At 27.1% G+C, this 24,988-nt stretch overlaps 2 protein-coding genes across 2 annotated transcripts; one reads left to right on the forward strand and one right to left on the reverse strand.

Annotated features, from left to right (window-relative positions):
* The first annotated feature begins 274 nt into the window (after positions 1 to 274).
* LOC132928251 (acetylcholine receptor subunit alpha-like 1) lies at positions 275 to 12,149 on the forward strand. Its single transcript, XM_060992795.1, has 9 exons — positions 275 to 562; positions 5,552 to 5,700; positions 6,168 to 6,212; positions 6,489 to 6,598; positions 7,294 to 7,507; positions 8,259 to 8,439; positions 9,244 to 9,396; positions 9,496 to 9,662; positions 11,721 to 12,149. Exons 1-9 carry the CDS (start codon positions 484 to 486, stop codon positions 11,883 to 11,885), a joined length of 1,263 nt encoding a protein of 420 aa, XP_060848778.1. The 5' UTR covers positions 275 to 483; the 3' UTR covers positions 11,886 to 12,149.
* On the reverse strand, positions 11,610 to 23,798 carry LOC132928250 (thrombospondin type-1 domain-containing protein 7A-like). The gene is made up of 22 exons (XM_060992794.1): positions 23,653 to 23,798; positions 23,160 to 23,342; positions 22,935 to 23,068; positions 22,264 to 22,461; positions 21,598 to 21,972; positions 21,408 to 21,532; positions 19,710 to 19,883; positions 19,460 to 19,566; positions 19,167 to 19,390; positions 18,727 to 19,100; positions 18,528 to 18,649; positions 17,547 to 17,744; positions 17,070 to 17,463; positions 16,851 to 16,989; positions 16,614 to 16,789; positions 16,264 to 16,408; positions 15,770 to 16,017; positions 14,986 to 15,107; positions 14,481 to 14,623; positions 13,466 to 13,859; positions 13,123 to 13,345; positions 11,610 to 12,954 (listed from the first exon to the last, which is right to left on the reverse strand). The coding sequence occupies exons 2-22, from the start codon at positions 23,272 to 23,274 to the stop codon at positions 12,900 to 12,902; spliced, it is 4,185 nt and encodes a 1,394-aa protein (XP_060848777.1). The 5' UTR covers positions 23,275 to 23,342; positions 23,653 to 23,798; the 3' UTR covers positions 11,610 to 12,899.
* Positions 23,799 to 24,988: the final 1,190 nt, after the last annotated feature.

Here is a 24,988-nt window from a genome sequence, read left to right on the forward strand (position 1 = left end):
AAGATTAAACATAATACGCTAATGTTTGTTGATAAATCTATCATTTAGTATTTACAGAAGGTTTAGGTTCAAATACGCATAGGATTTTCTTTCTTTAGACATTTTGACCACCGCATTAATTTATTATTCCAATATACGATTAGTTAATCGTTATAGTAGCTGTTATCTGTTGGGGGGAAAAAAAATTATTTTAAACAAAATACCATCTTATCATGCGGTCGCTTAATCTAACTACTATTAAAATAAAAATAAAAAATTATCAGCACTCAGTTGTGTCAAAACCGTTTTTTAAGCAACACATATAGTGTTCTGATTCAACTGAGAGGATTAATAACTATGTATACGAACGTGATAAGCTATAATTTTATTATTATTTTCTCAGTTTAAAATAGTTAACAATATAATACAGATTGTTATTTCTAATATTTCTAATTTCGATTTACATTAATAAACTTGTGGTTTACACTTTTTAATATAACAATTATGTTTAATTGTTTTTTAAAAAGAATTATATGTTTAATTATCGTCATCAAATTTGTGAATATAGATGCTAGAATAACAGGTACGTGTTCGAAAAAAAATGAAATTATTTCTATAAGTTATTTTTTTTAAATTTTTGTTCACTTAAGTTCGATTAAATATGTTTTATTACATTTTTATTGAAAACATTAAAATAATTACATTAAATACATCCATTTTAGTTCAAGTAATATTTTATTGATAACACAAAGGAAGTTAAAAAAAAATAATATTATGTTCTATTATTTAATCGGAAGTATTACATTTTATTTGTGTATTGTTTTATCATAATACTATTTGTTTAATTGTATTTGGTTTTAAAATTATGTTCATAATTTAATATTCTTTAATAGTTATACTTAAACAATTATTTGACATTCAATTAAGTAAAATAATATTAAAGCTGTTTAATTTACATACAAATATTTCATTGATAACGTTTTTATATTATTTGCTTAGTATATAGGTACATAGAATTTTAGTCAAATTAATAGACTATTTTTTTATTTAGTTTTTATAAAATGTATATATCATTTCTCAATATTCTTAAATTAGTGGCATTTCTATCAAAATATCATTTTAAAAATGTATAAAACAATATTTCCGATTATAATTATAACACGCGTGCTAACGATTATAAAGCTCGAACCAATGTTTATTATAACAATTGTATGTTAATAAGTATTTATGTTTGTAACAAAACACAGTTGATTTGAAAATTATAAAGTTATAATGAACAAATTAATACAAATGAATAATATTAAAAAGATATGGTTGGTAGAACAGATAATACAACAATATATTTATAAACTTATCGTACATTGTAGTGTTATCGGCTTTTTTATTTGAAAAATGTAACACCAAAACGAAAAATAGTTTGTGATTTTTCTCTTAATATTTTCATAGTGAATTAAAATTATATAATCTAATAATGTATCAAAAAAGATGATTAGATTTTAGAAATTTAAATTTAGACTCGTCATTAAATTATTGAAACAAATTATTAGCTAGAAAACCATCGTCTAAGGTTTAACAATAATACTATTAGTTTTACTTTAGTGCACAATATTTTATTCTTATAATATCAGGAATTTTAACACATTGGTTTGTATATTATGTTTAATGTATTTCTCGGATTTTTGTATAAAAGCCTAAATAATAACAGCTAATATGTCGTTTTTAAAGTTTAAACTTAGTCTAAAAACAAGATGGCTCAATTATAATGCTATCGTACAAGCTTTAACATGGTAACTCCCTGGTTATACGCTATTAACATTTTGGACCGAGAAAAATCGTGCAATATTCGTTCACTGAAAGTACCTATTTCATGTAATTAGTTTAAGACTAAAAAAACTTCCCTACTAATATTAAAATACATTTCACAACAAACTTACCTACTAATCACAAAAATCTTCTTATCTCTTCAATTGCCTTACTAACTATTTTAGGAAATGCTACTAGAAGAATAAATATAAATTGGTCAAGTGAAACTCAATAAACATAACAATATCTTCATGTATTTTTATATATTTCTTTTTATTTATTATTCTTATAATTTACCTATTATGTTATTATTAGTATAGGTTGTAATTATTCTTTTAAATCATAATATATAAAAAAAAATTATTTTGTTTTTTGGTTGTATTATTTAAAATTTAACGATGAGATTTAGTAAAAGTCCAAGATAACTTTATTCAGTGTAAAATTGTTGAACTAACTACTAAGGTTGTTCACCAAATTTTATATCCACAAAAAATGATACATTGGTACATTTACATTTGTAATAACTAGTGAAAAATAACTATAGTATAAACAATGACATAATCATAATTAATAATAGATACACTATTAAAAACATTTTAAATCTATTAACAGCAGTAATAACGTCAATTATTATTAACATATTTTATGCTTGTTATTTATTAGAAATTAGCTTATTGTACTATTTAATAACAATAATCAATAATCATGGTTCGTATCTATAAAAGAAACAGAGAGTATAGCAATCATAGACAATGAAACTTGAACTTCATTTAAAATAACACGTTTTTAATCGGTTAACAAACAGCGCGTAATATAATATAACGTTCTCGGAGTAAAATATAATAATTATGTATTATATTAAATTGAAATTAAAACCTATTCGAGGTAGTTAGTGTAAAAAAGGATTTTGAATAATTATTGAAAGTGTCTTTCCACGTCTGTCTTTGTCCATTTGTTTTTTTTTTAAATGTATTTACAGTTAATTGTTATTGTTTGTAAACAGTAAAAATTATTATTTTTGCACACGAATTATAAAATAAATTGTTGACAAACGTAAACATAACGGTGATGATAAAACCAATGATATTAAACGCTATGAATTATTAATCGACGCAAGAGTAGGTACCGATTAATTTTAAAGATTAACAAATTTATTTTAATATTAAAACAAGAATACATAAGAAACTTTTATAAGTATTGACAATTACATTTTTTTTTAACCATTTGGGTTTACTATACTTAAGCTAAATTTGAAGGAAAAGGTAGATTTTCGTTTAAAATTAGTACAATTTAAATTTTTCTTAATTTGGTAATAAAAGTTTAGTTCAATAAAAATAAACCTCGAAGAAAGCTGAAAATTAAAATGCTAATTTTAAATAATATATGATATAATACAAAACAATGTTAATAATTCTTAATAATTTCCTATTAAAACCTAAAGGTGACTTAAGATCAAGTTCAATTTCATAATTGAGTTTTACTTCAATGTTTGTTTCTGATAACACACGGAACATAGTTATTACTGAAGATATAGGTTCGAGTACCTATTAATATATTTTAAATGTCAAGTGCTCTAAAATCTATAATATTAAAAATAATAAAATTAAAATAAAATATTTTATCTAATTAGTAATGACTAATATAACTAAATCAATATTGGAGAAAAGGTCTATTTATTAATATAGGTAAATATAGATTATATATTTAAAAACTCTTTCTTATACCATATTTTAAACATAATATTATATAATGTATTTAATTATGTACTAGTACGCGTGAAGTATGTAGTTTGTACTCTTTGAATTTGTTATTGATTATCTTATGGGACTGAAGTTTTTTCTGAAATTATTCTTGATAGTGTACAATGTTCGATTAGGAGATTTAAAAAATACATATATAGGAATGAATAATCCAAGATGATATTTTAATAGTATTATATTATTATGTAGTATGTGCCTATTGAATGTTAAAGAGCACCTAATAGCTACACCAATCTATAGGCATACATTTCTCTGTTAAGCGTATTAATAGTTATAAGATAACTGATGAATTAATTATAAGTATATACCTATACATAGCTTACTATAACTTGTATATAGTAATTATGGTGTTATGATTACTTTAATGTATCCCATATGACAAAATATTAATAACATACATAGGTATTTTCGGTGCATTATTTATATTTTATAATTGATTGTTGTGATAGTAATGATAACTGATGGTAATGTACAATTTTTAGAGTAATATTCATTCCAGTCGTTCTACTATAAATTATACATTATTATTTGTATATAATTTTGTACTAAATAATCAATAGGTAATCAATATTGAATAAAAATTATTAATTAAGATATAAAATAAGTAACGTATATGAATTATTATTCAGAAATGTATTTGATTGTATTTGGTATTAGTTGTAATATTCTTATTAATGAGAAGTGTAAGATATAATCTTTCTATATGCTTGTTCTTAATATTATGGAATTTTTTTTTGTACAAAATTGAAAATTGCAAATATACATATTTTCCCTTTTATAATTTTTTTATGGGCATGTGAAGTTTACTTAACTTAATTCAACCTAAAAATGGTATTTTATTGATTATTCTTATTCTATAAAAATGTTTATTTATTTGATGAACAAATTAATAAAATTTTCGAAATTTAATATAAATTAGTAAATTACTTATTTGGTACATGAATTAAATACAAAATCAAATATAATATTCTAAATTAAATGATTTTTTTCAATTCATTACAGTTTCAGTTTTAAAAACTGTGTTAGAAATTAAGAATATTAACTATCTATTTTAAGCTTGAAAATCTGTACTAAAATACGAAAGTCTTATTGAGTATTTCATCAGCCTTCATAAATTCTAATACACTTATATAACATTATATTTTTTTGTTATTAATTATAAATTAATTGTTTATAGCCAAGTAGGTATTACTAAATTGAATGTATAAATATAAATAAATAAATACATATTTTATCTCGATTAATGATAGCTTAATATAAACTAAACTACTAAACATTAGTTTAGATTTTTGTTTTAGCTCGTGGAATATACTTTTGTCCAATACAGTTCATAGGGCATAGACCAAAGTATTTATTATTTATACACAATGTATTACGTTTAAGCTAAATTTTTAATTGGATATTTTGATATCTTTAACCAACTAGTATAACAAAAAATATCAAAATATCGATTGTTAGTCATGCGCGCAGGTTACAGAGTAAATTTTTTTTTTATTCTTATTACGCATCTGTGTAAGATCTGTGTATAGAGTATATCTGGTGTGCTCACCAAACTAGTGGAACTTCTATATTACTTAAGACCTATATGAGTATTCTACAGGTATTTTATGTATAATTCAAAATATATTGATCGTGTAAAATGAATATTCAAGTAATTAATCGTATATACATACCCGTTTCCCATGTTCACTATGGATTCAATGCAAAATTATAATTTAATCGTCTTTGGAGCTATATTTCTTTAATAATTGAACTCTGGAAGCTATTGACCCCGAAAAGCTTTACATACTGATATTGAGTTATTGTTCATACACTTTAATCTATATAACCATGTGAATTATGTATTATTATTATTATTATTATACAACTAATAATTTAGGTGACATTGTAATTACTATTTACGAGAATAAAATGCATACTATGTACATTGCATCAAATACTAAAATATGTGTAATGTGATACATATTGTGTCTAATTAATAATCATATTGTACCCGAAATTTGTTAAAGGTAATAATGGGAAACAAAATTGGAACGACACGTGGACGGATAAGCTGAGAAGAGATTTATTAAGATTCTATGATAGGCACTCAAGACCGGTTATCAGTGACAATCTGACAAATGTCACGGTCAACACCGTTTTAAAATATGTTGATTTGGTGAGTAAAAATATTATGCGAATATATTAAATGTTGTACAAAGTCGCGCGTGCACTGTGGATTAAACTGAAAGCACGAATAAGCCCTAGAAAAAAATCATTAGACTGAAAAACTTTTAAATAAAATATAAAATAAAAGTTGTTAAAAAAATATATATTTAAATTAAATCATATTGGGTATGTACTTAAGGATTTTTATTATTTTACTTGTTAAAATGAGGTAACAAAAATAAAAAAAGTTATTTCGAATTGTTATTCATTTATAAACTATACATCCTAGGCAGTTTAAAATAGTAATATTAATATTCCACGAATAATATTGAGACGTTGGAATAATATGCATTACCTATTTGATTTTTAGTTAGTTAACTATTCTAGAAAAGATCTCGATAACATAAATTTAAGGATCAACATTGCATACTGTCTCCTTGTAAATGTTGTATATTATAATCATGTACATGTTCACAGGACTTTCAAAATTCAATTATGACCATTAACGCTTGGGTTTCGATGGTAAGTATAAAATATATACCTAATATGTTATATTTAAATATTCCAAACACAACAATAATTAAATGGTTTTGGGTCGACAATCGATCTTAATATATACTAATACGGTTTGCATGAACCTAGAAAGTTTTTAGTTTTTAATATTAAGTAAATTTAAAATGAAAAATTTTTGGGTTCACTCGGAAAAAAAATATATTAGACCAAAACGGTCTTTAAAGCTCACCATTTGTACTGGTAAACTGTTGCTAAATTGTTGCTTTCGTACTCCTACTTTCGTAGACTTGGCAAGATGAAAAACTTCTGTGGAATGAATCAGATTACGGAGGCACAAAATCTGTAAACATGGCTTATGATGAAATATGGATGCCCGATATTGTGGCCTACAACAGGTAGGAATTGTCTATAGTCGAATATTGCAAAACTGGATAATAAACGTATAAAGCTCACTTTTTGGCTGATGTGTTTGTAGTGGGCATCTCACAAAAGTGTACCTTAAGTTGTAAAATTAATTTGGATTAACGAATTCGTTTTGGTTGAAACTTGAAATATATACATATTTTCAATAATAAATATTTAAACTAACTTAAATAGGTCTCAGAACTATATAGTTTTTATAAAAACTACAAAAGTGACTTTATAAGTTTTTGTTATTTAAGTATTAATTGGTGAGTGCGTAGTAAGTTTAAAAACCGAGTTATTCTCATACTTTAACTACCTATAGTACAGTTTGAAATAAAATTAAATGTCTTTTAATTTTATTCGAAGCATAAATATTACTTAGGCTATACGGCTAACTATATATTATATAGCTAGTCGGTAGTGTTTAGTTACAATTTATTTGAAAGGTTACGTAACATTGTTCTGAGCAGCTCCAGAACCTGGGTAGCAAATGTATTGGATTTTATGTATAATTGGGCGCGAACGATTAATTTATTCACAAACTAAACACAATAACAACCAACATTTTCCAGTTTAGCAATTAATCGAATTTCGCTTACACAATTTCAGTGATTTAATTTATAAGTGTATCAGCACAGTTAAATTGAATATGACGTAGAGTATTTATTTATTTTCTGTTTCGCAGTGCTGACGGACATCATGATGAGACGTATGGGAAGATTAACTGTGTCGTCCGCTCAGGTGGACAGGTTCATTGGATACCACCAGCGAAATATCGAGTATTCTGTGACGTAGACTTGACCAATTGGCCGTTCGGAGAGCACACCTGTTCATTGAGACTCGGCTCTTGGACATACGATGGCAATTCTGTTAGCATGCAAATCAATGAGAAAATAAAAGTATGATTATTTTTCGTAAATTGTTTTATTTTTTGGAATAAAATTATTTTACCATTATCGTAAGCTTATATAAGTATAATGAATATAAAATATATCTGTAAATATCTTCGAATATTGTGAAACGTTAGTATGGCTACCTAACGTGTGTTACATTACCTATCAGTCTGTATACAAGATTCTATAAAAGATTAATTCTGTTATTCAATGTAAAATCACTTTATAAAAAACAATATTGTCATACTACCTTTGAATTAATACTTTTCGACTTTAAACGTGTAAAATGACTAAGGTCATCGTTATAATCTAAATAGTTATTTTTTATTCAAGTAATGTTATTGAGAGAAAAAAGACGAGTGTTCATCTATTTGCATTAATTTCATAGTAATTAATAATTACCAATGGATAAACACGTCTGATCTAAAATATTAAATTTTTTTATTAAAACCGTTTTTTTCTATATAATTATCATGTTAAAATATTTTGATTATTAGTTATATTTTTAAATTAGTTATTATTTTTCGGAAATATTGGCTTTTAAAATATTATATTCAAAATTCTGGGACTTAATCTTATTAGAGTTCGACTGTAAGATATACCTAATATGTAACGTATCATATATTTTTATGTATACTACTATTATTTGTATGTAATAATTTGTAATACGCAAGTAACAACATGTTTACTATAAAGTATATTCTTTTGTATAAATGTTACTACACAACTAACAATTACGTGTTTCTCTTGGTTTTAGACCGCCGACATGATAAGCCTGGACGAGGGATGTAAATGGGACATTACAAAGGTAACACAGAGACGGAGAGTTGAGAGCTACTCTTGTAATTCAAACGATATATACGAGGATATTCACTACAGCATCACCGTGAAGAGAAAAATACCTGCCTACCATAGTATAATCATCATTCCAGCATTAGGTATTTAATTATACGTATGAGCATAGGTGAAACTATACATTTATACTAAGTCAGGACTTAACGAAATATTATCAAAATTATTGGCTTGGACGCTGAAAAATAACTTCTCTATTTGTGAGTGTTGTGACGATTGAATTCCAAGAATTATATTAAACAAATATATAAATTACTTATTATATGTGTATTATCCGGGGGCGGAGAAGCTATTTTTTTTATTACATGATCGAAAATGTTTTAAAAAACCACATATAAAAATATTTCACAAAATAAATACCTCCTAATGAAAGGTAGTTTGTTTCGTTCATTGAAATCATAGGTTTAATGCAACAAATGTATTAAACATATTAATACAATATATTTCTTGTAGTATAAAATATGATTATTTAAATATTAGTTACTTATTTCCACAAATATTTGCATTACATATTTGCACACGTTTAAGCAACATAATAATAATATAATATAATACTTATTTTCCATCAATTCAACAAAAAAATAATTTTATTACCAAAACTTAAATATATAATAATATACTGTTTATCATAATATTCAAGTTTTCGTTCAATTTATCGTAGTGCGAGAAAGAATATTTTAAAAATCAATAATTTTAATGTACCAAATAAATAATATTTTTATAGATTATACTTACTTTAGAAATAAAAAAAATTAAAGTCCTTTCTGGGGCTTAAAGCCTAAAGCAGATATATAAAGTGCCTATCTGCCCTGCTGAGTCTCTTGTACAGTCCATGTAATAATGAACCAAAAAATGTAATAATGCATCATTTTTGTACTCTCGTAATTTAGTTGTCGTATTTTTGACGCTGTCCGTCTTTTGGCTACCTCCTGAGTCGACGGAGAAATTTATGTTGAGTGGTGTCACGCTGGTCATGATATGCATATTATTAATGATGATTTCTAGCAATGTACCTATCATGAGCGATCGTATCCCGTTAATAGGTGAGTTGCGTGTTTACAATACATGGTTGAATGTTTTAAGACATATATTTTATATTTTATTTTAACTGTTTAATTTTACCCTAACCGTCTGATTTGCAGTAATGTTTTATTCAAACTCATTGGGAATGGTCACTCTATCGATGGTATTCTCCGTGTTGTTGCATAATTTAGCTAAATCCAAACAACCTGACCATAAAGTACCTAAATACATAACCCAGCTACTGAACACAAAATTCGGAACTGTTATGAGGTTTACATCACTAAAGGTAAATAATTGTCGATAATAGTGGTAGATATTAAAGGTTATATATAAATAATAAATATATACATATGCATTATGTATAAACAAAAAAATCTAGACGAGATTATAATATTATAACACTTAAGTTTTAATTGTATCATAATACGCTTGGGTTGGTTATCTACCGTTTATCGCAAACACTACAGCCGATAACTTACTATTATTGGTTTATTTATATAATATACCATGTATTATAAATTGTACTTGAAAAATAGATAATGATTTTCACACAATGACGATAATATTATGTACATCGTAAAGCGTCTTAACACTTTTACAATAATCTCAAGTAAGTTGTGCTATCCAAAACCAATATACGCGGAAAATGTATAGGTATTGATTTTACATCGTAGTTATTTTTTCTTATTAATGTTTTCTACTATCATTTTTTTCAAGTAGTAGGTTTAAAAGGATGCCTGCAAATTGGTTCCGTGCAATTTATCGAATCGGTTCCCGGGTAGTCTATAGGTAAACATACGAATTAGTATCTATGCGGTCTACAGTTAACACTCGCATTTTGATTGGTTCCGATTAAAATTCTATTTCAATATTTTAATTATGCTAAAATTGACATATTCAATAATAGTTTAAAAATGATTGTACACTTCAAACGAAAATAGTTCCCTTTATTTTTATGGAGACTTCGGGATATCTATAGAATATCGTTGGTGTATAGTTAGTATAGTTTTATTCTGTTTGCGCTGCTTGACAATTAATATACAAGTTTAAACAACAAACTTTAACTATATTATATATATATATATATATAATATGCATTTGTCAATACTAAGGATAATAAAATAGTTATATAATAATAGTCTAACCTAATATAAAATAAGTCAGCGTTATAGTTAAAATAAATAGTTGGTAATAAAAAATGTGATACCTAGTTATCTATATTTTCCATTACAGTTTTTACGAATGTTGTAAATTTAAAATTTGGCGATCATTCAATTTTTTAATTTACTTCGTTTTTGTAACTATTCTTTTTAGCTGTTTTTCTTGACTTTTAACGAGGTTCTTTGGTTTAAATATATTCACATTGGATCTCTTTATTCAGTTAGTAAAAATATATTTGAGTAGATAGAATGCAATATTCTCAATTATAGGTTTTCAGCTTAATGATTTGCAACAATATATTGCTTGTTCTGAAAAATAAATATGATAATGTTGACTACATTTTCCATGGGAAAGCATAGTCACTAGAGTTAAATAAAATGTGTATAACTACTTGTATGCATGGGAAACAATTGCGCATATGTATAGTTATTGGAAACCAATTCATACCCTTTATTTTGACTCGGGAACGAATTCTGTATTTCCCGTTAAAATTTCACGTGAACTTTGGGCAAGGGTTCTAATTGGAGATCCAGCATTATTAATATATTTAGGAGAATGTTTAATTGGATTTTCTGTAGTAGTTTCTTTACACGAAAGAAAAACTATCGACAAATTTCTATAACGTTTGATGAAATGTCAGTATTAGGTGTTTATCAAGCTCCGCTTTAAATTTATTTTTTAATACAATAAACGTGTTTTCGAGGGTTTTTAAAGTATTAAAAGATAACGGGTTGCTGACTGTTTACTGATATGTCCAAATGATCGGAAAGGGTATTTATAATTTAATAAAATTTAATATAAGGGGTACCGAAACTTAAAACCGTTGAAAAGTCGATTAGTGATAGGAGCAAACATTTTAGTTAACAGTTTTGACATATAATAATTTTTTAGTAAACTGTTTGCTCTCGGTACCTTCACAATAATGTGAATAAAATATTATTATCTTACTATTATATATTATAAAAACTCTATATAAAATATGTGTGAAATGGAACGGGCACCCTTATTAATTTTCAGCCATATCATGTTTGGATTATGCTATAAAACTAAATAATAAAAACAAAAAAATATATTCCATCTTTATAACATATAATATAATATAATTCATATTTTAATTATGATTAATAACTGATGTTTGACAATATTTTGAAATTAATTCTACATGATTTACATTTGATTATAGAACGATGATGAAGATAAGCTTTTAGACGAATCAATTGAAGATAGATCAAAACATCCTCAACTGAAAGAAAGTCAATGGTATTATCTGGCTCTAATTTTGGATAGATCGATGTTTATTGTTTACTTATTTTTATTCATCGCTATGGTGGTTTATTTTCTGAAGTGAATAATATGAAAATAATATTTTACTAAAGATCAATTATTTATGTATTTATCTACTAGTTTCTATTAAGAAACAATTTTTTTACTGTATTCGTATCGATTTTTTGTTCTTTTATAACTCTCATATTTTTATAAATTTATAAACAAAGGTATTTTTAATTATATTTATATTTAATCCTAATATTAAAAAGTATAGTTACTTATTTGTTGATTATAACGAATATTTTTGGCTTTAATTATTAAATATACTTTAATTTTATATTTTTAATTTATGTCTACGTCTCTACGAGTATCTATGATTATATCTATAACTTGATGTTAGTTATATATTTAAAAAAAAATATTACCTATACAAAAAAAAAAAATATATTTTAATTAATGATATTCATTAAAGGATATTTTTTTGATGAACTTGTATACAAATAAATATTTATTAAAATGCACATGTCATGAATAATTTAGATCACTTATTTTTCAACGTATTATGTAATAAATGTGTATGATAAAAAAAATTAATACATGCTAACAAAACATATAACAAAAACATAAATTCAAAAACATGAACAAGAATTAAAACAAACAGTTAAACAAGTTTTTATAACCATAGTAAGTATACATATATATATATATATATATATGTATGTATGTATATATGTATAGATAAGGTATGTAAATTTGATTTGTATTTTCAAGAAAAATACTAAGAAACTACAAAACATTCAAGTTCCTCATAATACTTAATACGTGTAATATAATATGATTAATATCCTACGAGTATATAGTAAAAAAAAAAAAAAATAAAAAAAAATTCTTTGACCCGTTATATCTAAAGTTTAGCAAATAATTTATTATTATCATTCAAACATTAAATTATGTTAGTTAAAGATAATATACGATACCTAACTAATGATGGGGGATATCTTAATTGTAAGTAAATTGTATAATTTGAAAAATGTGGTATTATTTTATATAGTTGATAATATGTAAATATGTTGGGTCTTGCCATGTTGCTTAACATTTACGCTAAATCCGGTTGTTTGTGGTATTTGCACTCGTTCTGTTTCTTTGAACGACTAAAATAATAATAAAGAAAACGTTATTATTGATTACTGATTAGGTATATCAAAAGAAATCAAATTGAGGTAATTAACAATAATTTTTTATAAATTCTAAACATTATCTTTTGAACTGTAAGAAAAATTATCCGTAAACAAGTTGAGCCGAAAATAAATTGTACGCACCGTAGAAAATAGAGGATCACGCCAATTATAATAACCATCTTTATAACAAATCCAAAGCAAAATATGTATTCAACGACGCGTGGGTCATGTTTCAGTTGCTCCCAAGTGGTCATTTGATCGCATTGCAATTTGTCATCTGGCATACAGATGTCTTTAGTGCATATATAGCTACCTTGCAAAGTACTACACATCGATTTTGGTTTTTCTGATTGGTTGCAAGAAGCTGAAACGTTTAATACGTCAGGTTAACGCGTTGAAACATTACTTATGGTAAAAATATAAATTAATAAATATAATAAGTTCAATTAGATGGATGTTGAAAATATTTTATTATTTAACTCACATTCCATAACTACAAGTCCGTCAGATCTGCGGCATATGACATCGGCATTTGGGGTTAATGCCCAATCGTAGGTCATGCATGGTGGTATGCGGCAATCACGGGTCTCCCACAGAGGATCGGTGCAAGCGGTAGTGCCAGCCGGCGATTGTGATATTACAGTACGGGATCTTGTTTCATAGCCAATAGTCTCCTTCTCGCAATCCCCGTGACAATGTGACCACTGGCTCCACTCGGACAGGGTACAGCCAGGACCACAAGATACGTAACAATTCTGCCACGACAATGGTTTTTGCTGACCCAAAGAGCCACAAAAAGTAGATTCTACTGTTTCTCCGTCATTGGTCCTCACGCACGTTACGTTCCTGGTAGTCACTCCATGTCCGCAAGCGGCTCCCTATATAACGTAAACATATGGAACTGAATTATTCATCGAATAATATTTCACCAAACACGCTTGTGTATTCACTAAAGAACTACGATGAGATTATGGTATGTAATATGATTGAGAGAAGTGAACATTTAAAAAAATCTCAGGTCGGAGGGTGGCTGACAAATTGTTTTGCACCCATAAGCTGATTGATATCACTCACATTAGTGAAATCATTAGATTTCATCGCCAACATTATATTTTTTATTATTATCTACCATGTAATGAAATTGTATTTGTTGAATTATGGATAGCACCGGAGTACATTCACATACCATATAAGTAACAATTGTACATCCGTATTAGATGCGGAAAACATAGCGGAATAGTGTATATTATAAAATACAGATAATTCAAGTATATAATTTTGTTTTACACGTTTTAGAAATTTTTAATATTTAAATAGTTATTAAAAAATATTTTAAAATAAATTTGATTATATTATGTTTATATCATTTGTAAAATTATAAACAATCATCGTATATTTTATAAAATGAAGAGGCGGCTTATTCTTTAAAATTATCGGGGATACTAATTATTCAAATTTTTACCTACAGTTGTTGTTTTTGTATATTTTAAAATACATACATGGAGTTGGCATGCGGACCATGGTCCTAGCGACCAAGTATAACACGGTACAGCTGGACAAGGCTTCCATTGTTCGATGGTCATAGGACATTGTCTGCCCGTTGCACTCGGGTTCATAGCTGTATATGCTCTGCGTGAAACTCCTTTAAAACCAATGAATTAAAATTATTATTAACGCGTGTGCTTCGTTTGTTATGTTGATTAACCTTTGGTGACGTACGCGAGGTAATATATAGTATAGTATATTTTTAATATGTTTTAAATTATATTGTAGATCTTATTATTATTATGCAATAATTTAAAATACTTCTATAATGGAATAATAATAAAAAAAAATATTTAATTTGTAATAATAAACACTAAGTAATTAAATAATTAATAAAATTATTTTTTTTTGATTAAAATTGAAAAAAATACACTATACGCGTTACTATATTATGGTATGATGCTACACTCGCCATTAAAGATTAATACATAGTAAATTTACGAGCACTTAAACAATCACCTGTGTCGTTACAAGAGCAACTTGAATTCCACGGTGACCAGCCTTCAAGAGCGCAATCGACTGGGCAATCGATATAGCACCATTTGTCCAACGGACTTGGTTTTGGCTGATCGTCACAAAACCTATCAAGGTGAATGAGCGTTATTATATTAATAGATAAATATGTATAATAGGTGTATATTATAAGCTAAGCTTGGAAGTTATAGCACTAGAAATTTAACTTTTTGTCTTTGACATATATTTAAAAACACCAAAATATATGCTACAAATTAGAAAATATGCAAATTAAACGTTAAAAAATAATACATATTAAATATATTATATATATTTTTACTAATAATTTTTAATTTATAATTGTTTATATTTATTGATAGAACTAGAGAAGTGATAAATATTAATCGGCTATTATGAAAAAAAAGTCATTGAAATATATGTACGTATGATCGATTCTATTTCACATATTTCCAATAATTCCAATTCTAATTTTAAAAATTCTTGATAAGCGAATGAAAATTTTTTATAAAATTTGTATGATTTTATTAATATAATATGAGAATATACTTAACAATAGCATTAACAATCCTAAATAAACAAATTAGCTTTAAAAGAACAATTAATATGCAAAAATCAACAAAAACGTAATGTGTACGAAATTATGGAATTATAATATGTCCCTACCTAATAAATTTGTATCTTACTTGGGATATTTTATGATTTATCGGAAAAAAATTCTTTGCTAGAACTTCCAAGCATTGTTTTAAATAATGTAAAGCGAGTGCATTACCGGTCTAAAACAGTTCTACCATCGCTCCTTTCGCAATACACTGCTCCGACGGTCATACCTTCACCACACGGACTACCACCTAAAGGCAGACATGATACATTTGTAATTGTTTTCCATGAGTATTTAAAGCATGTGAAGTTCAAATGACACGGCTGTGTTTGTATGGCTATTGGACAATTTGCTCCTGTAGGACTCTGACTTCTAAGCAACAATCTGGTCCGTTGTTGTTCTTGTGATGGAAGGCAATCCTTTAAAATCAATTATTTTTATTGTTAGATAAGATGATAGATAAACATTTATAATATTTAAAGTTGATGTATAATCGTTTTTTAAACTACTAATAATTATTAATTAAAATATTAAATATTATTTTAAATTTTTGAAATAATGTTAAAACTTACAACATTTTTTAATGCCTATAATTAATTTTTATTAGGTTATTACGATAATATTAGGTTTTACTATTAAATAGGTAATTTAAATATATAGTTTACTTTTGGGCATATTGACCAATCCGACCAGCTACTTAATACACAATCTCCAGGACACGCGATTGTACACAAGTTTACTCCATCTGGTCGTGTGGTCCAATCACAGTATTCTTCTGACAACTCTATTCCAGTATTTATGTGAATACATCTGTTATAAAAGTTAAATAAAAATAAATATTATATTAATTATTTAAATATAACATTTTTAGTATGACATTATGGTAATATGTGACTAAAGAAATTTTTAAAATTTAAAATTATAACATGTTAAACAAAATTATGAAATAATACACAATTAATATGCTTTTATCGTAAAAAATGTTTATGATATTTTAAATACATAATTTATTTACCGCACTAATCTAAACATTTCTCCTTCACCACAGCCTTTTAATTTATCCTTATCCGGTAATTTACATTGACTCCATGGTTCGGTAGTCCATTGGAAACTGTTACAGGGTGTGTTACAAACTTTTGTTTGTACCGTTTCACCACAGGGTCTACCACCATTTGCTGCATGTCGTTCGATCTATTTAACAATATTTTTAATTATTAAAAAAATAAAATACACGTAAGTTAAAATAAATTACAGTTCTAGAACGGTGATGTATGCCTGGTCCACATAACTTGTTACATACACCCCATTCGTTCCAATCAGACATTTGGCAATCAATCGAACACGGTACTAAACATGGTTCTTCTTCAATTCCTGTACTGCCACCACACAACCTATACAAAACAAAATCATATTAAGTAGTATAAATAATTAATAGTATAATTAATTATAGAATGTAATTTTTCTCCCTTACGCTGGATCGACTAGATGATTATTTACGTTGTAACATCCCAATGATCTATATCGCGTGCCAGCTCCACATCCGTCAGTTTCATTCGTTAAACAAAACGACCAATCGGAAGTAGGTTGTGGGAAATATTCAGAGCATGGACATTTCGTTGTTTCAATAAGACGCACTCCTTTGCAAGCCGGATGTGATATAGAATCTCCAATGAGCTCTCGGGTTCTGGTTCGTAAACCAGAACATGGCTGAGGGCATGACGACCAATGGGACCATTCAGTCATCTGGCATGGAGTTTGGCAATCCACATGACATCGCTCGACACTACTTGGTGTTACGTTTAAAGACTGTAGACAGTTTTTCAGCTCAACGTAAATAAGCGAGTCATTATCTTTACACCGAAAATCTATAAGAATAATATTTGTAAACAAATTAATAATTAAAATAATATTATCAGTCTCAAAGATGAAAATATAGTTTAATAGGTACCTCTAGTTCTCAGACCATGGCCACAAGTAACACCTTCTGCTAGTTCACAGTGAGACCAAGAACCGAAAACTAAACTATATGTAGGACATATTTTATTTGGAATTGGACATGATTCCTCTTCGAGTATTGGACCACAAGATTCACCTCCAAGAATAACTCGATTCCGTTGTCGTTTGAATTTAGTTAAATCCGTTTGTTCTAAAAAAATATTTAATTATTTTGTGTTTTATATGGAGTTTTAAATTTCCTACTTATTTATTTTTGCAAAATAAGTTGATTATATGTGTTTTATTGTTATTTCACAATTATACAAATGTTAATAAGGTAAAATACATACTTATCATAATCAAGGCTGTGAATTTAATGCATTTGTATGTTTTTTTTTTGCTATACCATATAATAAAATGGATTGCTGAAAATTTGTTTTGACTTATTTAAAGTTCAAATACCAAATCTTGTTTTGCATATTTTTGCATATTTCATGGGTTAGGGCATATAAATGCATGTCTTAACGACTTTTTTGTATAAATGATTTTTTTCGTACTTTCTTTTTTTAATCGGGTATTTGATATGTATTATTGACTATTGTATTCTTGAAGTCGAGATTAAATTAATTTACTGATATCTAGTCGTACATAACGGATGACAAAAATCGTTGATTGTACAATGCAATAAATAATTTAATGGTATAAAATATATAATGTTACTAATATTTAAACTAAAATTAATAAAAAAATAAGAATAAAAGTTAAATTTTAATAGTTTTTTTTTGCATATTTTTTCAGTTTTTAGTGCGTATTTAATAATTATTAAGTGCATTAAATTCACAACCTTGATTCATAATTAGTTATTGATATATGAATATAATTTATTGATTATGATCAATACGAAATGGTTTAGTAGTTTTTAGTATTGAATATAATTTATTTTGATCAGAATTGTAAGGTATAATAATAATATAAGGTATAATAATAATATTACCATTAATACACGAATCTTGAGGACATTCTGACCAATCACTCCAATCAGAAAGAACACATATTTTACTTTTACAATCTTTGGAACAATCTCTGACGGTGATTGGTTTCGGTAATTCCTTGCAACTATAAAAATAGTTTATTAATCTTAGTTTTGTTTCAGAAATTATAAGCACTTTAAATATATATATATATATATTTACTTTTCATCTTTGACCTTTTTGTCATTTCCTTTCATGCACCAAACATCTCTTGTTTGTGTTCCATGGCTACATGTTCCATTACAGTCTGTCCATGGTAAAACTAACCAGCTTAATCCATAGCATCCGTGCGTGTTACAATTTTCAAACTGTACCATGTCACCTTTGGATGGACATGGATGCCCAGTTTTTCCAGGAGGTCCAATTACAGTACGATTTCTATATCTAACGCCTATATCAGATTCGATAGAACACCCCATAGAACATTCACTCCATTCTGACCACCCAGATACAACGCAATCTTCTGGGCATGGTACGGAACATGGTTCAGATTCTGACGGTTTGAGTTTAGAACACAATGAATTATGTACTACTTCCTATAAATATATTTAGTACATTGCGAAATTATAATATAAGTACGATTTATGTGTTCACATTATTACCTTATCATGTGCAGTGCAATACACTTGTCTACTCCTTTGCCCGGGACCGCATTTCTCAGTAGGCTCATCAAGGGTGCAGCTTCCCCATTGACCGTAATCCCAGACATAGCATTGAGGATTTTGACAAGGTTGGACCTCTTCAAGACTGGGACATTGTACACCATATTCACTAGGTGGTACATTTGCAATTCGGGTTCTTTTTCTATATCCGATATTTTCAAGTTCTAATAAAAATTTTTCATTATTAAATATTTTGAATTTATAAATAATGAAAATAAGTAAATGTGTTTAACCTTCTTGTGATTCAGTTTCATGTTTAGAAGGACATTTTGATGGTTTACAAGGGCCCCATTTACTCCACGGTCCAACTTGACAATCTCTTGGGCATGGTATTTCGCATCTATAAATATACAAAAATATATATTATATTATTATTTTTATTTTTTATTAATCAATTTTCTTATTTTTTATAAAGTATATAATTTAATTATCACTTAAAAATTATATTTATTTATATGTTTAAAATAACTATTTATTATCTACCTCTGTATTGTTGGTGGTGTATCAAGAATACGACAAACTGATGGATCCATAAATTTACCAGTCATAAATTCAATACAAGTGATGTTTCTATATTGAAGACCGCCACCACATTGAACTGATGAATTAGAAATAGGTTGTGAACATTTGCTCCAACTTGATATTAGCCATTTATATCTAAAATATATGTAATATTCATTATATTACGAATGAACAAAAAACTAATTTTATGATTTATACATAGTATGTATCATCAAAACTAGGAATTAACTAGTAAAATAAATATATAGACTAACATTAAATTATAAAATAATTTTTCACTATAAATTAAAAAATAGATTATTTTATTAAATACAATTTTTTTTAGTAATTCTCAGCTATCAAAACAAAAATATATCTTTAAAACTAAAAAATATACTAAAAAAATCTTTAATTTAATTATTTTTAATATCTTTACATGAAATTGTTTTATATAATGATAAATTTTCAATGGTGATGTCAAATATTATAATTTTAATCTGAAAAAAGCAATAACGAAAATATTTCTTATTTATAAATTCGATAGGTACGAGTATGTGAATAAATTAAAATAAATATATACTAAAAGCAAATTGTATTAATTGTAAATATAACTATACATACGTTATTTAACTAATATAATCAAAGTATTACATATTAATATGCATTTAAAAACCGTCTATATTCAAAGAAAAATTTTAAAATACAGAAAAATGCTGTACGTGTTGAAAAAAGGCAAAATATGCAAATTAAAACTTTATATTTCAGAAGATCTATTGACCATAATATTCAAACCTGTAGCTTATCTAGCTGAAAAGCATACAAATGCATATAAATCCTGGCCTTACTTATAAGATAAGAAGGTAACGTGAACGCGTTACGATTCTTTTGTTTTTGTATTATATAAATTTTAATTTTACTCGTATCTATTTTATTAATTATTTTAGATTTTCTTTTTATATTGATAGTTTTAAATATAATGAAATCACAATATTTTAGAACTTAACTATAAATATACTAATTATTATTTATTTCATACTTATGTGTTATTAATATTCTATACCATTCTAACATATTTTAATTAAATTTATCTTATTCTACATTAATTTATTTTTAATAAAATAAATAAAAAATACGCGATAAAAACGATAAAATTGTATTAAAAAATTTGTTTAGTTATAAAATTCTTGCGAAACACATTTAATAGTAAATTTGTTATTTTTCTAAGTATTTTTTTCTTATATAATAATATTACTAAATTTTTTTAGTTTTATTAACAACTTTGGTAGAAATTTTCTGTGTTGTTATGTATTTTGTGGTTTATTGTCTTTCTTTATTTATAATATCTTCGACAAAAGTAATAAAAATATGTATTTATAAATAAATATAAATATTCATTTATTGTTAGGGCACTAGTTTTTATTTCGAAACGAGTTAAGTTTTTTCTTTTAACTATCCAAAAAAAAAAAATTACTACCTATAAAATAATGATTAGGTAGTAAACCGTAAAAAGTGCCTATTATTATGAATTATTTTCTTAAAATTTTCTGTCTTTTTTTTGCACTTGTATGTTAACACATTTTTATTATTATTTTATTATAATATATTTATTCAATTATCATTCCCTTTTTTAAATTAACATTATACAACGCTCATTAGAGATTATTTTATACATTATCATACTTATCAGAACATAGTGGTAAGTTTTCTTTCGTAGTTCTTGTTTCTACAAGATGAGGACATGGTGAACCTTGCCCTTCATGTAAACGAAGAATTTGACGCTTTCTAATTGCTTCTTCGGCTCGGATCTATAATAAAATGAATTAAAAAGTTTATAAAAACAAAATGAAATTTGAAATTTATATTAACATACTTTTCCACCTGCGCTAATGCATCCACCTTGTGTAACCTCCCAATCGGTCCAATCACTTACAACGCAATCTTGGGCTATAATACATGCCCTTGTATTGGTAGGCAACTGTTTATCCTCGCAAAAGCTGAGAGAAACAAGTATGCCGGACTCGTCAAAACAGCTCATTGATCGCTTTTGTGTGCCCACTTGAGGCCAGTGTTTATAAAAAGTATCTGAATGTGAGCCTGAATTTAGTATGCCATCATTATCACCCATGGTATGTTCGGAAAATGGAACACATTGTTGCCATTGATTTACTTTCAGTTGATATAATCCAAATGGATAGTAGTTTGAACACGATGGTTCATCTGGTACACAGACACGCGATTCGGTAAGCTAAAAAAAAAAAATTTAAAAGCTAAAAATATGGTCGAATAACTTATTTACATATTTTATATCGCATAATCACGAAAGATAATAATTTTATACCCATTTTGGAGTTTTTTACAAAATTATTATCAGTATCGTTAAATTAAAATTAAATCATCTCATTATGATTTATTATAAATGTATGTATAAAGTTACCAATTAAAATAAAATAATGCGAATTATGTATATTTAAAATATTGTATTATATATGATAAGATCAAAACATGCTTTACTAATATAATTAAAAATAAGTTGTACCGGCGGACATTTAGCACCATTGTTTTGCTGTTCAATTACTACACTTCTCGTCCTACGTTGTGTTCCTCCACAGCAGATTGTCCAGTTTGAGTATTCAGTGACTACACAGTCTTGGTTTTGTTCAAGTGAACATACTTCCACGGGAGGCGTTCCGGGAGATAAATTTTGGCAACTAGTGTCTTCAATTCTGACTGGTTCCTATTAGGTTTTCATATTTAAAATGTAAATAATTATGTCTATAGTAATTAAATTATTCTATTTATACAAATACGCTACTACAAATATTTTAACTTTTAATCACTCATGTCTAAGTTAATTTTTTTCTTCCCTCCGTAATTAATTTTTTTTATGTATACTTTTTGTTCTTTAAGTATTGGAAATGCTTTGTTTATACATGTATTATGTATATTATAAACAAATAATAAAGAAAAATATAAAATATAATATTAATAGGTAGTAAAAAAAATAATAACTATTATTGTTTTAACTTTATTATGTTATAAAAAATTAGAAGTCAACGAATTTATACTTTTTTAATTTCGTGGTAATCGTAATTAAAATAAATCGCAGGCCAACAAATTTTAATTACAAATAATTTATATCGGTATAAGTATAACAATATAAAATCAATTTAAATATTTGTTATCAAGTATATTTTCAATAAAAATTACCTCAAGTTTTATTCCGTCGTGTATAACCATGACACAAGTAATCTTCCTGCGGCGTATACCCTGGTTGTCATTTAGTCCGGTGTCTTCAGACCTAGTACACGGTTCCCATTCGCCGATTCTCCACTCTACTGCATCTGTATGAATTGATAATATATCGTATAGTAATTTCATACTACATGGAGTGGTACAAGGATCGAATTATAAAATATCAGTTTAGGTATTTACCAGTATTCCACAGAAAATTTTGAGTGATTTCGTTCGATGGCGGTGGCAGACCACATCGATATAAACCAATTTGCAAGACCAAAGTGATCAGTAATCCGGTGCTAGGGAAAAGCATCGTGCTATCTTGGACGGCGTAAGCTCCTCGGACAGTGGTTAAGCTCAAAGGACGGTGTTAACGTTCATCTGAAAATGAATGCAAAAAGAAAACACCGTTTTTAATACCAAATCACATGATGAACGTAGACGGAATATGTCGATTTTAATGCAATGAAAACGCAGGGGGCTATCGCGCAGGAAAACATGTCGGTCACAGGATCCCGGGCCACAACACCCTTGCGGCCCTGCAGGCTATTATAATAAACTGGTGCGCGCGCGCGTTCACTCTCGCGCTCGCTCGGACGTTGTTATGATATCATCTCTGACGGTTTCACACATATGATATTCGGTTTAAGGTGCTCGCGGGCTTTCAATGATATAGAAAAACAACACGTACCTGTTCGACCAAAGAAAAAGCATTTTTCAGTCGAAAACGTCACCAGCTATTACTATAATATGCCGTTCGTTTATAGTATGACGACGGCGACGACAGAGAGACGTCTGGAAAACACCTAAAACTGGCCGCGGACAAATCGATTCAAGGGGAGAGCGAACGATTTCCGTTGCCGGGGAAACGCTTTTGCGTCGACTTTTGCGACTGCGTTCGCTCCTTTGTGCTCGCGTGTAACACGGTATACATAAAACACTCCTGTACTACGGCCATCCTCCCACAAAAACTAAAACCACCACCCCCACAGAGGATGTCAGACACTTCGTCCCCCCCAGCATAGGTATACATTATATAAGTACACCATTCCATTTTCAAGCCTTTGTTCTCAGGTACCTAATTTAAACGACGCAATAACCGGTCATTACAAGTTCTGTATAATATGTCGTTTTGTATATTGTATTTATTTTTAACGACACGATTTTATTTGTACTGATGTACGATGCGTGCGATATGTATTGAGTTTGACCGTTTGATTGGTGGGCGTGGAGAAATGTTACTTATATATATTTACTTTAATTTGATTTACTATTTAATCACATATTTATATCGATGATTTTAATAACATTGCGGTACGATATACATCTGATGGATAACTTAAAATATCAATAATCAAGACGTTGGCGAAAATCTACGCATAATAATTACACGCTTGATTGGACATTAATAAATTTAAAAATATTATGTGATACGACAACCGATTTGTATCACACTATATTATGGTTAAAAATAATTTGTCCATATTTAACAGTTATGATTAACAAAGGCACCGATAAAAAACAATAGAACGATTGTTAAAAATATATTGAGCGCATAATCTAAAACATTGAAACATTTCATCATAATATATGTTTTATTAATAATTTTAGAAGTACATATTATGGAATATTATTATAAATAAATAAATTATTTATTTATTTATTATGAACAAGTAGAACAACCAAAATCATATTAGCCACTCTTACGTGACTACAGACTATGCTGTGTATAAAACTATGTATAAAAAAAGAATCAGGTATAAAAAGTATTATTATTCTTCAATAGTTTTATTTAAACAAACAACTACACAAGTTATTTTAACTTCAGTAGTTTTATTCTAAAACAGTAACTTTTAATACATAGACTATTATTATATTTAAAAAGATTGGGTAATTACAATTTTTATCTAAATAAGATTTTATTTTTATTAACAACACTTATTTAACAATATTTTAAACCTAAATCATTAATAGTAAACTATGTTTTATTATTTTATAAAGTTGAAAATTTAAATAATCCTATAAAG

The sequence above is a fragment of the Rhopalosiphum padi genome, chromosome 4 (genome assembly GCF_020882245.1).
Source record: "Rhopalosiphum padi isolate XX-2018 chromosome 4, ASM2088224v1, whole genome shotgun sequence".
Taxonomy (NCBI): Eukaryota; Metazoa; Arthropoda; class Insecta; order Hemiptera; family Aphididae; genus Rhopalosiphum; species Rhopalosiphum padi.

Excerpts from the sequence above, each read along its gene's own strand:
- LOC132928251 (XM_060992795.1), top strand. The coding sequence starts at position 484 with ATGTTTAATTGTTTTTTAAAAAGAATTATATGTTTAATTATCGTCATC. Across the intron at positions 5,701-6,167 it reads TTTTAAAATATGTTGATTTG|GACTTTCAAAATTCAATTAT; the intron begins GTGAGTAAAAAT and ends ACATGTTCACAG. Across the intron at positions 7,508-8,258 it reads AAATCAATGAGAAAATAAAA|ACCGCCGACATGATAAGCCT; the intron begins GTATGATTATTT and ends TCTTGGTTTTAG.
- LOC132928250 (XM_060992794.1), bottom strand. The coding sequence starts at position 23,274 with ATGCTTTTCCCTAGCACCGGATTACTGATCACTTTGGTCTTGCAAATT. Across the intron at positions 17,464-17,546 it reads CCATGGTCTGAGAACTAGAG|ATTTTCGGTGTAAAGATAAT; the intron begins GTACCTATTAAA and ends TTATTCTTATAG. Across the intron at positions 16,790-16,850 it reads TACATCACCGTTCTAGAACT|ATCGAACGACATGCAGCAAA; the intron begins GTAATTTATTTT and ends ATTGTTAAATAG.